The sequence below is a fragment of the Vipera berus genome, assembly GCF_964194415.1.
Source record: "Vipera berus genome assembly, chromosome: 6".
Lineage (NCBI taxonomy): Eukaryota > Metazoa > Chordata > Lepidosauria > Squamata > Viperidae > Vipera > Vipera berus.
Window position 1 is genome coordinate 56,952,486 of NC_138208.1, and position 14,467 is coordinate 56,966,952.

At 36.7% G+C, this 14,467-nt stretch overlaps 1 protein-coding gene across 7 annotated transcripts in view; it reads left to right on the forward strand.

The window, feature by feature from the left end:
* APAF1 (apoptotic peptidase activating factor 1) overlaps nucleotides 1-14,467 on the forward strand; it is a 70,910-nt gene that overhangs the window by 18,661 nt on the left and 37,782 nt on the right. For all 7 annotated transcript variants that reach the window (XM_081331199.1, XM_081331200.1, XM_081331194.1 and 4 more), the window contains 6 exons: nucleotides 2,772-2,939; nucleotides 4,738-4,869; nucleotides 6,275-6,388; nucleotides 6,786-6,970; nucleotides 8,147-8,273; nucleotides 14,213-14,338. In XM_081331199.1, the coding sequence (XP_081187325.1) occupies nucleotides 2,772-2,939; nucleotides 4,738-4,869; nucleotides 6,275-6,388; nucleotides 6,786-6,970; nucleotides 8,147-8,273; nucleotides 14,213-14,338 (852 nt within the window). The remainder of the gene's footprint in view (nucleotides 1-2,771; nucleotides 2,940-4,737; nucleotides 4,870-6,274; nucleotides 6,389-6,785; nucleotides 6,971-8,146; nucleotides 8,274-14,212; nucleotides 14,339-14,467) is intronic.

Here is a 14,467-nt window from a genome sequence, read left to right on the forward strand (position 1 = left end):
GTGTCTTAGGCCCAGTACTCTTCAATATTTTCATAAATGACTTAGAGAAGGGAATAGAAGGGGATCTCATCAAATTTGCAGATGACACTAAGCTGACAGGAATAGCCAGCACCCTAGAAGACAAGTTCAGAATCCAAAAAGATCTTGACAGACTTGAACAATGGGCACTATCTAACAAAATGATATTTAATATGAAGAAAAGCAGGGTCTTACACCTGGGCAGGAAAAACCAAAGGTACATGTACAAATTAGGCGAAACTTGGCTCAAAAACAGTAACTGTGAGAGGGACCTTGGAGTCCTAGTGGATGATCACTTAAACATGAGTTAGCAGTGTGCGGCAGCAGCCAAAAAAGCTAATACAATCCTTGGTTCTATAAACAGAGGCATAGAATCAAAATCACATGTAGTATTAGTACTGCTTTATAAAACCTTAATAAGGCAACATCTGGAATATTTCATCCAGTTTTGGTCACCACATTAGAAAGAAGATGTTGAGACTTTGGAAAAAATGCAAAGAAAGCAAGTAAGATGATTAAAGGTCTGGAAACTAAAACATGAAGAACGGTTGCAGGATTTGGGAATGACCAGTTTAGATAAAAGAAGGACTAGGACAGGGGTCGGCAACCTTAAAACACTCAAAGAGCCATTTGGACTCCTTTCCCACAGAAAACACTGGGAGCCACAAAACCCTGCTACTTCACCCCCCCAGCACCCCACTGCTGCTGCTGCTTACCCCTCACACACGGAGCACCCTGCTGCTGCTGCTTTCTTCTACCTCCCCTGTGCAGAGTGTGCCCTGCCACCACTTTTCCCTCCTACTTCCCCTGCATGGAGTGCGCCCTGCCGTCACTTTTCCCTGCTACCTCCCCCACGTGGAGCATGTCCTGCCACCACTTTTCCCTCCTAGTTCCCCCACGTGGAGCGTGCTCTGCTGCCGCTTTTCTCTCCTACCTCCCCTGCGCGGAGTGCCCTGCTGCCGCCCCTTTTGTCTCCTACCTCCCCTGTGCAGACACCCTGCTGCCACCACTTTTCCCTCCTACCTCCCCTGTGCGGAGCACGCCCTGCCACTGCTTTTCCCTCCTACCTCCCCCGCAAGGGCTGCCCTGCCACTCTGGCTTTCCTCAGCAGCCAAGGTGGAGTTGGGGAGGCAGCGGCAGGGCATAGCCCAGGCATGGCCCAGCAGCAAAGCTCGTCCTTCCCTCTCAAGAGGACCCCAGCAGCTCCATCCGAATTGAAGAAAGTGGAGGCGCAGCCGAAGGATTGCTCTCAAACAATAAGAGCTGGGTGCACTGCTCACTTGTGTGCACCCGCCTTATTGAGAGCAATCCCACTGCTGCACCTCCACTTTCTTCAACTTGGAGCAGAGTGGGGAGGAGAACGAGGAGGAGAGGAGTGGTGAGGCTTTGTGCCAGCTGGCTGGTCAGGTGAGGGGTAGGTTGGGCAGTGGTGACTGGCTGGCTGGGGAGATCATGGCCACTGGGGGGAATCTGACAAGCCTCATGGTAGCGGAATTGGCAGCTCCCCCCACCCGGCCCGTTTGCCTGGCTCTGTACAAGATGCTTGGCAGAAACACCACCACCCCCGCACTGCCAATCGTACCCATGTGGCGCCTTCTTTCCAGCTGTGACGCGGTCCTCTGTCATTTCCTCCACCGCCGTGTGCAGTTTTACAAACAAAAGCTTGTCGACTGCCCGCAAACCTGTTTTGTTTGTGGGACTAAAAGTTCAATTAATCAATTCCAACTTCACGAGATCTCTTTTTTTCATGAGAAGTTGGAATTGATTGATTGAACTTTTTTTTTTTAGCTGGCGGAAGACTGGGCAGAGGACTGGGAGCCACACCAGAGGGATGAAAGAGCCGTGGCTTTCTGACCCCTGGACTAGGGGAGACTGAGAATCTCTATATACACTTCACAGGGCTAGTTGTGCAGGACTAGTTAACAGTTAAGATGACACAGATAAAATATCTTTTAAAATAGGGTTTATTATTAGTATATCTAACTGAATGGTGTGGTTGCAGAATAATATTTTCTATCTGGAAAATTGTTGATATACAAGATTAGTTTATATTCATTCTTTCCCTGAATTCAATATGATTTCTACTGTACCTATTGGTACATACTTCAGAATGTACTAAGAATCAATAAGGTTGCAACAATATTTAACTTTATTATACTTGCTGTATAAATATCTAAATATCTTATTAAATATTTTAAACACTTTAAAGTAATATAAAATTTTTAAGATTATAGGTTTTTCTGAAGTAAAAAGTAAGTAACTATAATAGTATAAATTTTACCAGTACATATTAAAATTTGAAATATTGATAATCATACCACAAACATTATTGTTGTTTCCCTGTATATTATTTAAATATTTAAAGAAAATTGTGAATAATTAGCAAGTCAATGTTTCACTACATTTCATTTGTGAAATCAGAGTTGCAAATTTAAATTTGAGATTCTTGGGTTTTTTTAATTTTAAAAGGACAGTCACCATTCTCAATAGTAGAGAAATATTCTTTAAAATGCTTATTTTCAATCAGTATTTAACAAAATGAATATATAGTAAACAATTTTAGGACATTGAAAATAGTCTTACTCAGGATTTGTTTGTATATTGGTTTCCATACTAACAATCTTTCTTTTCAGTACTTGCAAATGAGATTTCAATACGTTCTATTGAATTTTTTCAGATTATTTTTACCTAATGAAGTACAAAATGATTGTTCATTTCATTCACCTATTTTTGTTTGTTTGTTTGCTTGTTAGGTATTCTGTATTCTTTGGGATATGGAGACTGAAGAAGTTGAAGACATACTGCAAGAATTTGTCAACAAATCTCTCCTATTTTGTGATCAAAATGGAAAATCATTCTGTTATTATTTGCATGCTCTTCAACTTGATTTTCTTATGGAGAAGAATCGCAATGAGCTTCAAGTATGATTTAATTTGTAATAATGGTGTCATGGTTCCGATTAATGAGACAGTTCAAACAACATTCAGGCATTGTTTTTCTAAAAGTCTATAATAATGAGAATGAAGCATCGCACTCATGGATGGATGCCAGAATCTGAATTCTCCCCTTAACACATGATATCATATAGAATTCCCTCCCTTAATTACACCTCATGAATCACATTCACCAATTAGTTTAATACATGAAGTTTCACTTCCCTTCTGAAGCAGCTATCCCTTATCTTCTCAAAACATCCGGGTTGAATTCCTCCCACGCTTTAGTGATTCGAAGCCAAACAGTTAAAGCAAAAGGTTGCCTCTTATATTGTCAGTGCAAAAACATGTCAATGTTTGCAGCATTGACAAATGGTTTATTTAGGAAGCAAGTATAAAAATAATCAGTATACAAAATTCATAATATAGTATTAGAATTCCTTGTCTTGCAATTGCACTTCCTATTTTATACTTATTAGTGGCAGCATCTAGCTGTTTCTAATGGATTTCAAAAAATTAAGAAGGGACAAACCTGGTCAACATTTAAATGGGGTATCACCAGGCACCACAACTACTACATAGCTAGACTTGGCACTCTGAAAGAGCAAACCACTTTCATAGTTCTGCCATTATATATAGTAGAATATACCCAGAGAGAGAGAGAAAGAGACACACACAAACAAACAAATATAATCAATAGCTCTAAGAAGACTTTTATTTTTAATTTGATATTAATTCATCTTTTCAGATAGTTTTGGAATTGTACTCTAAAAATGCATTTTGTTCATGTGGGAAATTTATTAATAGATCCTTGTGACATTGGCTAGCCATGGGTCCATACAAGCAAAAAGACAGAAAAACAGTCTAATACAAAAAGTGCTTAGATAATACTTTAACTCTGATAAGCATTTTAAAGAACTATGGGCCTTGAGTGACAGAGAAGTGGGTTAAGATTATTCAGCTAGCATTCAATTAGCAAACAAAGACAGATGTGAAATTTAGAGGTAAATTTCTACTTAAGGCAGGGGAGTTAAACTGCCGGCCCATGGCCGAATGTGTCATGGCGAAACCGCACCCGCCACATTACTGGCAATGGAAAAAAAGTCGTGATATGTCACGACACGTCATGTGATGTTGCAAATTTGACACCCCTGACTTAAGGGATTCTCTTAAGCTCCTGGACAAAAGGCAACATATAAATATAAGAAATAAATAATAATATATAAATAAAGTTGGAAGATAGAAGAGATTGAAAATGTACCACTTTGAATCTGCACAGAAGAGTGATGATATGTGGCTCAGTAGGTAAAGCCATCATAAGATCTCTATAACTTACTGAAAAGTAGATGTGAAACCTCCCTGGTGGTAGCCAAAGTTTCTTTTGATTCTTTGATTCTCTGATCCTGCCTGGTAAAATACTTCTTAGTAAAGCCAGCCTTAATTTTATTTTTTTCAATGATCCATCTTCCTATTGGTTGTATAAGTGAATTTAGACTGCTTAGCACTACAAGCTTCGAATATTGTATATTTGCATGCAGACATGCATTCAAGTTAGAATTAAAAGGACTAGATATCAATTGGTTTTGCTTTTACTTTCATGCAGTAATAGTTTCACCAGAGCATAACATTCTCAGTTTGTGAGTAGGGCAAAAGAAATTACTGAACTTTGTTTATTTTTATAACAGTGTATCTTTGGGAGATTTTAATTCAATATAGTGTTGCAAAGTAGTGAGACTATTTTAGTTTGAATGCCATTACTGTATTAATAGACATTTGATTTTTGTAGGAGCTACATAAAAAAGTAGTTCATCAGTTCAAGAAATATTATAAATATGGTATACCTATTTCATCAGAGGAGGACTGCATGTATTGGTATAATTTTCTGGCTTACCATATGGCAGGTGCCAATATGCATGATGTAAGTTGCACTGATTTTTATTTCTATACCCTTGTATACAAGAAAATAGTTTCTTTCTAGGGGGATAAATTTTCTTGTGAAACTTTGTAAAACATTTTATGGCTTAAATATGTTTTTGTTTCTGTACCTACAAGAAAGAAAAATATGTTTTTCTATACCTGCATTTCTATATGAATTTTCATATGCATTTCTTGAAATAAAACATTTTGTCCTTTGAGTCAGTCCAGAATCAAAGAATGTTTGCATAGTTCATTAATTTCAAGCATTTGAATATAAGTTCTATAAAAATTGAAATAGTACAGGTAGTCTTTGACTACTTTGCCTAGCAACTATTCAAAGTTAAGACGGACTTCCCCTGAGATACCTGTGACATGGTGAAGTAAAGGCCTGGACCCTTGGACAGTCTTAGCCGGCTGTCATCACCTCAGCCCTCAATGTGAGCACTAGTGTACTATACTGCTACTTAGAAATGTTAACTTATACTGTTCTCCAATGCCTGTGTCCAGGCATTTTTCTTCTGGTGTTGAGAGAACTATGTGGCCTCCAACGTAGATCCCTGTTGCACTAGACCTTCTTTCCTGAAGCCGCCTCAGAGCCAATTCTAGCATGATTTCAGGACATCTCAATTCAGAAACCGCTCTGAGGTGATAGATCCTCCAGAGTGCTAAGCAATGGGACACTGTGCAGAGCGGCCTAGGGCAAGGAAAGATAGGTAGGTGGTGGTGGGGTTGGCGGCATTCCTCAGTGACACCACAGCTAAAATCAAAGCTTAGGTGGTAGAAGTTCTCTGAAAGCCACAGGCCTCTACTTCAGGCCTAGGCCAGTGCTTCTCTCAGGGAGTATCACATTTCAGGGCCAAGCGGGGACAGCTGCCGTTTTGCACTGACTGCAGCAACAACCCCAACTCATACATGGCTTGCCCTGGGCCTCTCAGGGTGTCTCCCACCTTCTAAGGCACACTTGTGCTCCACTTAATAACCATATGATTGTTTAACAGCCACAGCTGTGAGTGCCAGGCTTGCCAAAGTTGAGCAAAGTATAATGTGGCATCTTATTTGACAACCACAATGACTCAGAAATTCCAGTCCCAACTGTGGTTGTAAATCAAGGACTACCTTGTATATTATTTATTTACTAAGTTATTAATTCAACCTCTAAGACCACACATTAGCCAAATGATTTTAATATGTTAGATCTGATGAAATGTAGATATATAGCAAAGTCTAATTAGTCATATGGCATATATGAATAATGAAATAAAGTTTAGTAGTATTTCTAAGCCTCCTTGTACTTCATGTAGGAATGTTGGGATTATACATTCATTCTTTTCCTTAAAATATTAAGTTGCATAACATTTTAAAATTTTGTTGAATATAACATCTTTTCTCTACATTTTTTATTACAGGAGCTATGTGCTCTCATGTTCTCATTAGATTGGATTAAAATAAAAACAGAATTATTAGGGCCTGCTCATTTGATTCATGAATATGTTGAATACAGTAAAATACTGGATCAGAAGGTATAATATGATATGTAAAATAAATTGTAATAATCGTTTGGTCAACTTTGTTAAGTTACCAGTCAAGTTCAACAGAACTTTCCTAGTTAAAATTATTTTATGTTTTATTGAATAGAATTTATATGTCATTTGATTCATGAACATATCAGGATGATTATAGTACTTTGTGTAGAAACAGTATAGATGAGTCTCTGGATTTTGTTTGTAAAGAAAATAAAAATGTCTTTCCAGTGCATTTGTAATTATAAATCAACCATAGAAAAAACAACAAAGTGAGGAAAAGATAGGGTAAATGCATTGATAGAATCATTAAAAGATTCCATTTAACTCAATTTTCCTTGCTAAATCAGGACATTATCTACTACCATTTTAATGCAACAATATTTCTTATTCACAGGATCCTAATGCACGGGAAAACTTCCAAGAATTTCTGTCCTTGAATGGGCATCTCCTTGGACATCTTCCATTTCTAGACATTGTACAGCTGGGACTGTGTCAGCCAGAAAATTCAGAAGTGTATCGACAAGCAAAATTACAAGCTCAACAAGAACTTAGTAAAGGATCACTTTATGTGGAATGGATGTAAACATATATTTTTTTCATGTCATTTTCAAAGTCTGTTAAATATATATTGAAATATTTGATCCCAAGTCAATAGCAAACTTTATAGGCGTGCATTTAAAAGTTATATTCTGTATTTTAATACAAAGTATTATATTCAGACTTTATAGATACTGGCTGCTAAAACTTTTGTTTTTCAGAATATTTCAGTACCATCTTTTTACTGTAGGACACTAAATTTCTGATTAAGGAAAAATAGAAATTGCTTGCTGTTAGCATAGATGGTTTATATTGACTGAATACTGACTCATTTGAATATCAACTAGGATTAAATAGAGAGAATATTTTAAGCAGTTCTTCAGATTTATATTTAAATCTAGATCTTGGATTTAGCCAAATGGGACATGGAATAATGGAATTAAATTAGAGGAAATTAGATTCCAATTCATGTTCAAAAAGTATAATTTGAAAGTGGAACCTGTTATTTAAAAAAATGGTGGGATGGATTCCTGCACTAAGGGAGACTAGGACTCAATTGCTAAAACCTTGGCAGCTTTAAGTTCTGTGAACTTCAATTCCCATAATTCCTCAGCCAGCATTGCTCTTGCAGTTGCAGTTCTGGGAATGAAGTTTACACAGATTAAAGTTGCAAAGATCGAGAAACACTGGTCTAAATTGACTCCTTCGAGTCTGTGATTCCATAGTATACTGCTGTTTGCTCCACTGGAGGTTTCTTCCAAACTAAAGTCCAAACTTCATTGCAATACATTTCTTGTATGCATAGTATTTCTGTAATAGACAGGAAGACAGATTTCTCAGACTACAAATAGATTGTCATACATGGTAACCAATTGTACATTATTTTACTGTTCTATTTGTTTTTTCTCTATTGAGATACGTGCGTAGAATTTTACATGGAATTAAAATTATACAGAGAAGTGATTGCTGATAATGTGAAAAGTTCCAAGTCAGTTAAAAAAATAGTAACATTTTTAAAACAACCCTTGAGTCCTTGAAAATAAATTATTATTTTAGGGACTACAATCTGTCAAAAATAAATAGTTATTTATAGAACATAAATATGTTTATACATGTTTTGCATGGCTTGTTATGGTTTGAAAAATTGAAAATATTAATGTATATATAATCTTTAAAAAGATAGTAAAATAATACCTTTCTTATTTTTATATAATCTAGCAATAAAACATCAGTGAAGAATATGTACCGTTTGGTTATGCATCCACATACAGATGCCGTTTACCATGCTTGTTCTTCCCAGGACCATCAAAGAATAGCTACATGTGGAGCTGATAAAACTTTGCAGGTGAAAGTTTATCATATCAGCACAACAAGATAGTAATCATATACATTCTGTAGCAATTGAATGCATGCATAATATTGTTACATTTTAGAAATCATATTTTCAAATTGGTCTTGTTGGAAAACTGCCATACAGGCTGGAAGGAGGGGTCAAGTGAATGCATAGCTTGGAGTACTTGCCCAGCTGCAAGTGGCAGATGCTTGACCTCCCCTAAGATGCAGGTTGGTTCAGGGGAAGACAATCCGGCGAGATAATTGTAGCATAGGTGACAGATAATAAATTTACTGACTTTGTTTTTCATGAGTGATTCTGGTTGCTTGCCCTGACAGATTTTTGGTTGTCAATTATTCTGAACATTAAGGAAGGAAAGATGGAAGAATTGCCCATTTTGTTTAATTGGTAACATAAGAAGCCCTCCATTTGGATAATTTTTAATGAAATGTATACCGTGATGTGGTTTTGTGTCTAGAACACCATCTGATTTCTTGCCCCTCGTGCTTCCTCTTTCATATGTTAGGGATGAGATGATACGAATCTGTTTCTTATTAGGAGCATAGTTTATAAATTATTCAATAACAGTAATTGGTGGTTTGCACTTGAAGCAAATATGATTTCTTCAGGAAAATGGAATTGCAACTTAGAAACAGAATTGACTGGTTCAATATTTTCATCTAGAAAAGAGAAGAAACGAGACTAGCCTAAATTGCAGGTAATCTCATTGTTCATTCTGGTCTTCCCTTTTGTATTCACATTCATTTAATATCCATTTTTATTTCTCTCACATCTTTGTTTTGCTCATTGTGAACTATGCACTAAATATTTTTAATAATTCACAGTTCTTATTGCATTCTTCAAGTCCACACTCAAGCAGAACATTTAGTAACATCACCCTATTCACTTTTAACATGGACTTCCAAATTGTATAATAAAACATTTTTGTACTACTGAGTTGCATGCTGAAGTTGCATGTGGTGATACTTTATATCTCTTGGTATAAAGTGTCACCACATTTCTTAAATTTTTCTTATTGTTACTTCTCATATCTTTTCAATCAGAATTCTTCCAAAAAAACTTTGTAGGGACTCTTAACCAACTACTTTCTCTATAGTTTCTGCAATTACTTGTTACCTTTTCTCTTGAATGGGGAAACAGTAATTGAATTCTTCCAATTATTTTGCATCCATTTATTTTTCATTCATATACAGGGAGTGCAGAATTATTAGGCAAATGAGTATTTTGACCACATCATCCTCTTTATGCATGTTGTCTTACTCCAAGCTGTATAGGCTCGAAAGCCTACTACCAAGTAAGCATATTAGGTGATGTGCATCTCTGTAATGAGAAGGGGTGTGGTCTAATGACATCAACACCCTGTATCAGGTGTGCATAATTATTAGGCAACTTCCTTTCCTTTGGCAAAATGGGTCAAAAGAAGGACTTGACAGGCTCAGAAAAGTCAAAAATAGTGAGATATCTTGCAGAGGGATGCAGCACTCTTAAAATTGCAAAGCTTCTGAAGCGTGATCATCGAACAATCAAGCGTTTCATTCAAAATAGTCAACAGGGTCGCAAGAAGCGTGTGGAGAAACCAAGGCGCAAAATAACTGCCCATGAACTGAGAAAAGTCAAGCGTGCAGCTGCCAAGATGCCACTTGCCACCAGTTTGGCCATATTTCAGAGCTGCAACATCACTGGAGTGCCCAAAAGCACAAGGTGTGCAATACTCAGAGACATGGCCAAGGTAAGAAAGGCTGAAAGACGACCACCACTGAACAAGACACACAAGCTGAAACGTCAAGACTGGGCCAAGAAATATCTCAAGACTGATTTTTCTAAGGTTTTATGGACTGATGAAATGAGAGTGAGTCTTGATGGGCCAGATGGATGGGCCCGTGGCTGGATTGGTAAAGGGCAGAGAGCTCCAGTCCGACTCAGACGCCAGCAAGGTGGAGGTGGAGTACTGGTTTGGGCTGGTATCATCAAAGATGAGCTTGTGGGGCCTTTTCGGGTTGAGGATGGAGTCAAGCTCAACTCCCAGTCCTACTGCCAGTTTCTGGAAGACACCTTCTTCAAGCAGTGGTACAGGAAGAAGTCTGCATCCTTCAAGAAAAACATGATTTTCATGCAGGACAATGCTCCATCACACGCGTCCAAGTACTCCACAGCGTGGCTGGCAAGAAAGGGTATAAAAGAAGGAAATCTAATGACATGGCCTCCTTGTTCACCTGATCTGAACCCCATTGAGAACCTGTGGTCCATCATCAAATGTGAGATTTACAAGGAGGGAAAACAGTACACCTCTCTGAACAGTGTCTGGGAGGCTGTGGTTGCTGCTGCACGCAATGTTGATGGTGAACAGATCAAAACACTGACAGAATCCATGGATGGCAGGCTTTTGAGTGTCCTTGCAAAGAAAGGTGGCTATATTGGTCACTGATTTGTTTTTGTTATGTTTTTGAATGACAGAAATGTATATTTGTGAATGTTGAGATGTTATATTGGTTTCACTGGTAAAAATAAATAATTGAAATGGGTATATATTTGTTTTTTGTTAAGTTGCCTAATAATTATGCACAGTAATAGTCACCTGCACACACAGATATCCCCCTAAAATAGCTATAACTAAAAACAAACTAAAAACTACTTCCAAAAATATTCAGCTTTGATATTAATGAGTTTTTTGGGTTCATTGAGAACATGGTTGTTGTTCAATAATAAAATTAATCCTCAAAAATACAACTTGCCTAATAATTCTGCACTCCCTGTAGTAAACAGATCACATAGCTGTCTGCATAATCAATTCACATCCATATTTTAATATTTCTTCAATTATACTAACTATTCCTCTAGTCTTCCTATTTATCTTTTTTCAGTTCCATTCTTTTACTTATTAGTATCATTCTCCTGCAGACTTTTATATTAACAACACAAGTATTGTCAGTACTCCCATTTGTCAGCTTCATCCAAAATCATTGCAGACTTTGAATTCCAGTTAATCTGTTGGAAAGTCCTTATTCCTTTTGAGCGAGTTCCAACACATTTTTAAAATTTCCGCAAAAAATACTGCATTTGTCTGCCTCCTTTGTTCTTAAATATTCCTTGCTCTTTTTGACTATATTTTTCTAACTGTACTTCTATCTCAATACACTTCGGCCATTGTTTTCACCTCATTTTAGTAGCCTTATTATATGCATTTTTTTTTCAAATTCACAGCACTTGTTATTTCATAATTCCATCAAGCATTGTGAATATGAACATTCAAAATAATGAACAATCTTTCATAAAAGTTATACACTGGTTCTTTTATTATCACCATTCTTTTCAGCACAACATGCAACTATTACTAAATTATGTATTTTATATGTATTCACAACCTAGATTCTACTAATGAATACTTTCTGACATCCGTTTTAGCCATTTAATTCCTAATTAAATCTGCACCTTCCCTGCATCAACACCACTCCCAAGAGCAGTGTGATAGTATAATGATAATATAGTATTCCTATAATTGGAAAACATGTATTCATTCAGATTTATTATATCTTTATTCTCTTTTAAAAATAAATATACAACATTCCTACTTTTTTGCTTTCATTTGTTCATTTGTACTCTGCTATTCTAAAATCCCAACACACAATTTTTATATCATGATCATCATCAATGAATCTATATATACTGATCTTTGTTATCTATTATTGCTTTGGACAATCAAGGCTCTCATATACTATCTTTTACTAATACAGAGAAGGTGTAAACCTCTCTCCCTTATTCTTCCCTAATGACAACAAGAACATTACTAGTTAATGTTGGCACATTTGAGTCTCACAAGTACAACTAATACATAATTTTACCCAAGCCACTTCATACTATTCTGTGCAAGCTGAGATTTCTAATCCAGAGATATACTGCACTGTTGCCCACTTTCTACCAACTTAAACTGCATAAAATATATTGATACATGTTAAAGATGCTTGAAATAAAGGAAGTATGAATTTTTACGCTCTAAAAAATCCTAGAGTAATAACAGAATTTTGTTTATATCATATGTTTTAATTCCCCTTGTTTTTTTATCTCGTGTGTTTGACAGCAGGTCCTTATGTGTAACTAAAGTTTGCAGGTTGGTTACATTTGTTCAGTGCTTAGGTTTCCATGTACTCCTTGCTTTTGAAATGTTACTTATTTTGTGATATATAGGTAGTCCTCAATGTATAATCTCAATTGAGCCCAAAATTTATGGTCTTAAGCAAGATATTTGTTAAGTGAGTTTTGCCCCATTTTACTACTTTTCTTGTCATAGTTGTTAAGTGAATCACTGCAGTTGTTAAGTTATTAACAGGTTGTTAAGTGAATCTGCCTTCCCCATTGATTTTGCTTGTCGAAGGGTTGCAAAAGGAGATCACATGACCTTGGGACACAGCAGTGGTCATAAATATGAACCAGTTGCTAAGCATCTGAATCTTGATCACATGATCATGGGGATGCTTCAAAGATTGTAAGCGTAAAATGTGGTCATAAGTCACTTTTTTCATTGTTGTTGTAACTTTGAACAGTCTCTAAATGAACTGTTGAAGTGGAGGATTACTTGTAGTAGATTTTTTTTGTGTAGATATTGGAAGCTCTGATTTTTCCAGAACTTCCAAAATTACTGATTGATTGACATGTATATATTCACATGTTACGAAAAGTGCCAGTTCTCATTTATGAGGGGTCCTTGGTGCTCTCTGAGCTTGGTTGTTTTCTCACAGACGTTTCATTACCCAACTAGGTAACATCATCAGTGCTAGTAAGAAGTGGGATTTGCTCTTAGTTTATATTCTAATGGCTTGCCTTGTCTGTGTTGTTGGGCGTGTTCTTAGAAGTTCTTTGGTTGGACTGTTTACTGTTGGCTTGTTTGGCATTCCTTGATTGGAGTATTGTTTGATTGTTGGTCTGATATTAAACTTGGAGTTAATCTACAGTATGCTCATCTGGGTGCTGATTGCTAATAAGGAACGTTTTGGTCTTTTTGTTCCCTTTTTAGCTTATGACCATCCTAGACAAAGCCAAGTCTAAAAACTCTTATTTTTTAGAAGCCTAGCATTCCAAGAGATTAGCCATCAATAGACATATAGACATAAATAAAATCTACATACTTTGCAAAAGACATCCCAAAGGTGCTTTTTCAAAAGCTATCTGGACTTTGTTTTTCCTGTAAGACGTTTCGCTTCTCATCCAAGAAGATTCTTGGATGAGAAGTGAAACATCTTCAAAGAAAAACAGTGTCCAGTTTGCCTTTTGAAAAAGCACCTTTGGGACAACTATGACCTGGATGACTGAGAATCTCAGTAGACATTTATGGAAAAGAGACAACCAACATGCCAAAAAGGGAACAAAAAAACCAAACATGTTCCCACCAACAATCAGCACTAAAATGAACATAGATTAACATGAGACCAACAATCAAGTAAACAATACCCCAATCAAGGAACTGCCAAACAACGTTAAACAGAACAGAATCTGACAACTTCTAAGACCACCACTGCCAACACTGACAGGGCAAGCCACTAGAATATAAACAAATACCACTCCTTACTACCATAGTACTGATGATGCTACTTAGTTTGGGTAATGAAACGTCTGCAAGAAAACAACCAAGCTCAGAGAGCACCAAGGACTCCTCATTTCAACCCTGATCTATAAATATTCTCCTTTATTACTTATTTAATATTGCTGGGGTTGGCTTGACAGTTAATAATCTCTCCTTCCATTTTTTTCCTGTTGAACTAACAAAAATTCAATTATATAGAGAAGACAATGAATAAAATAGAATCATGTAATGTTTGTTAATGTGTGTGTGTGTGTGTGTGTGTGTGTGTGTGTGTGTGTGTGTGTGTAGTTTTGCATGTAGATATAATAGTCCTACATCATTTCTACTTTCTTATAATTTGTTATTTTGTTTGCAGGTTTTCAAAACTGAAAGTGGAAAAAAGCTCCTAGAAGTAAAAGCACATGATGATGAAGTGCTCTGCTGTGCTTTTTCAAAGGATGACAGATTTCTAGCCACTTGTTCAGTGGATAAAAAAGTAAAAGTAAGCATCTTATGACTGTTCATTTAGTGACTGTTCAAAGTTATGACTGTTCAGAGTTACTTAGGACTGGTGCTCATAACTGTCGCAGCGTCTTTTAAAGTACTGTGATCATGATTCAGATGCTTGGCA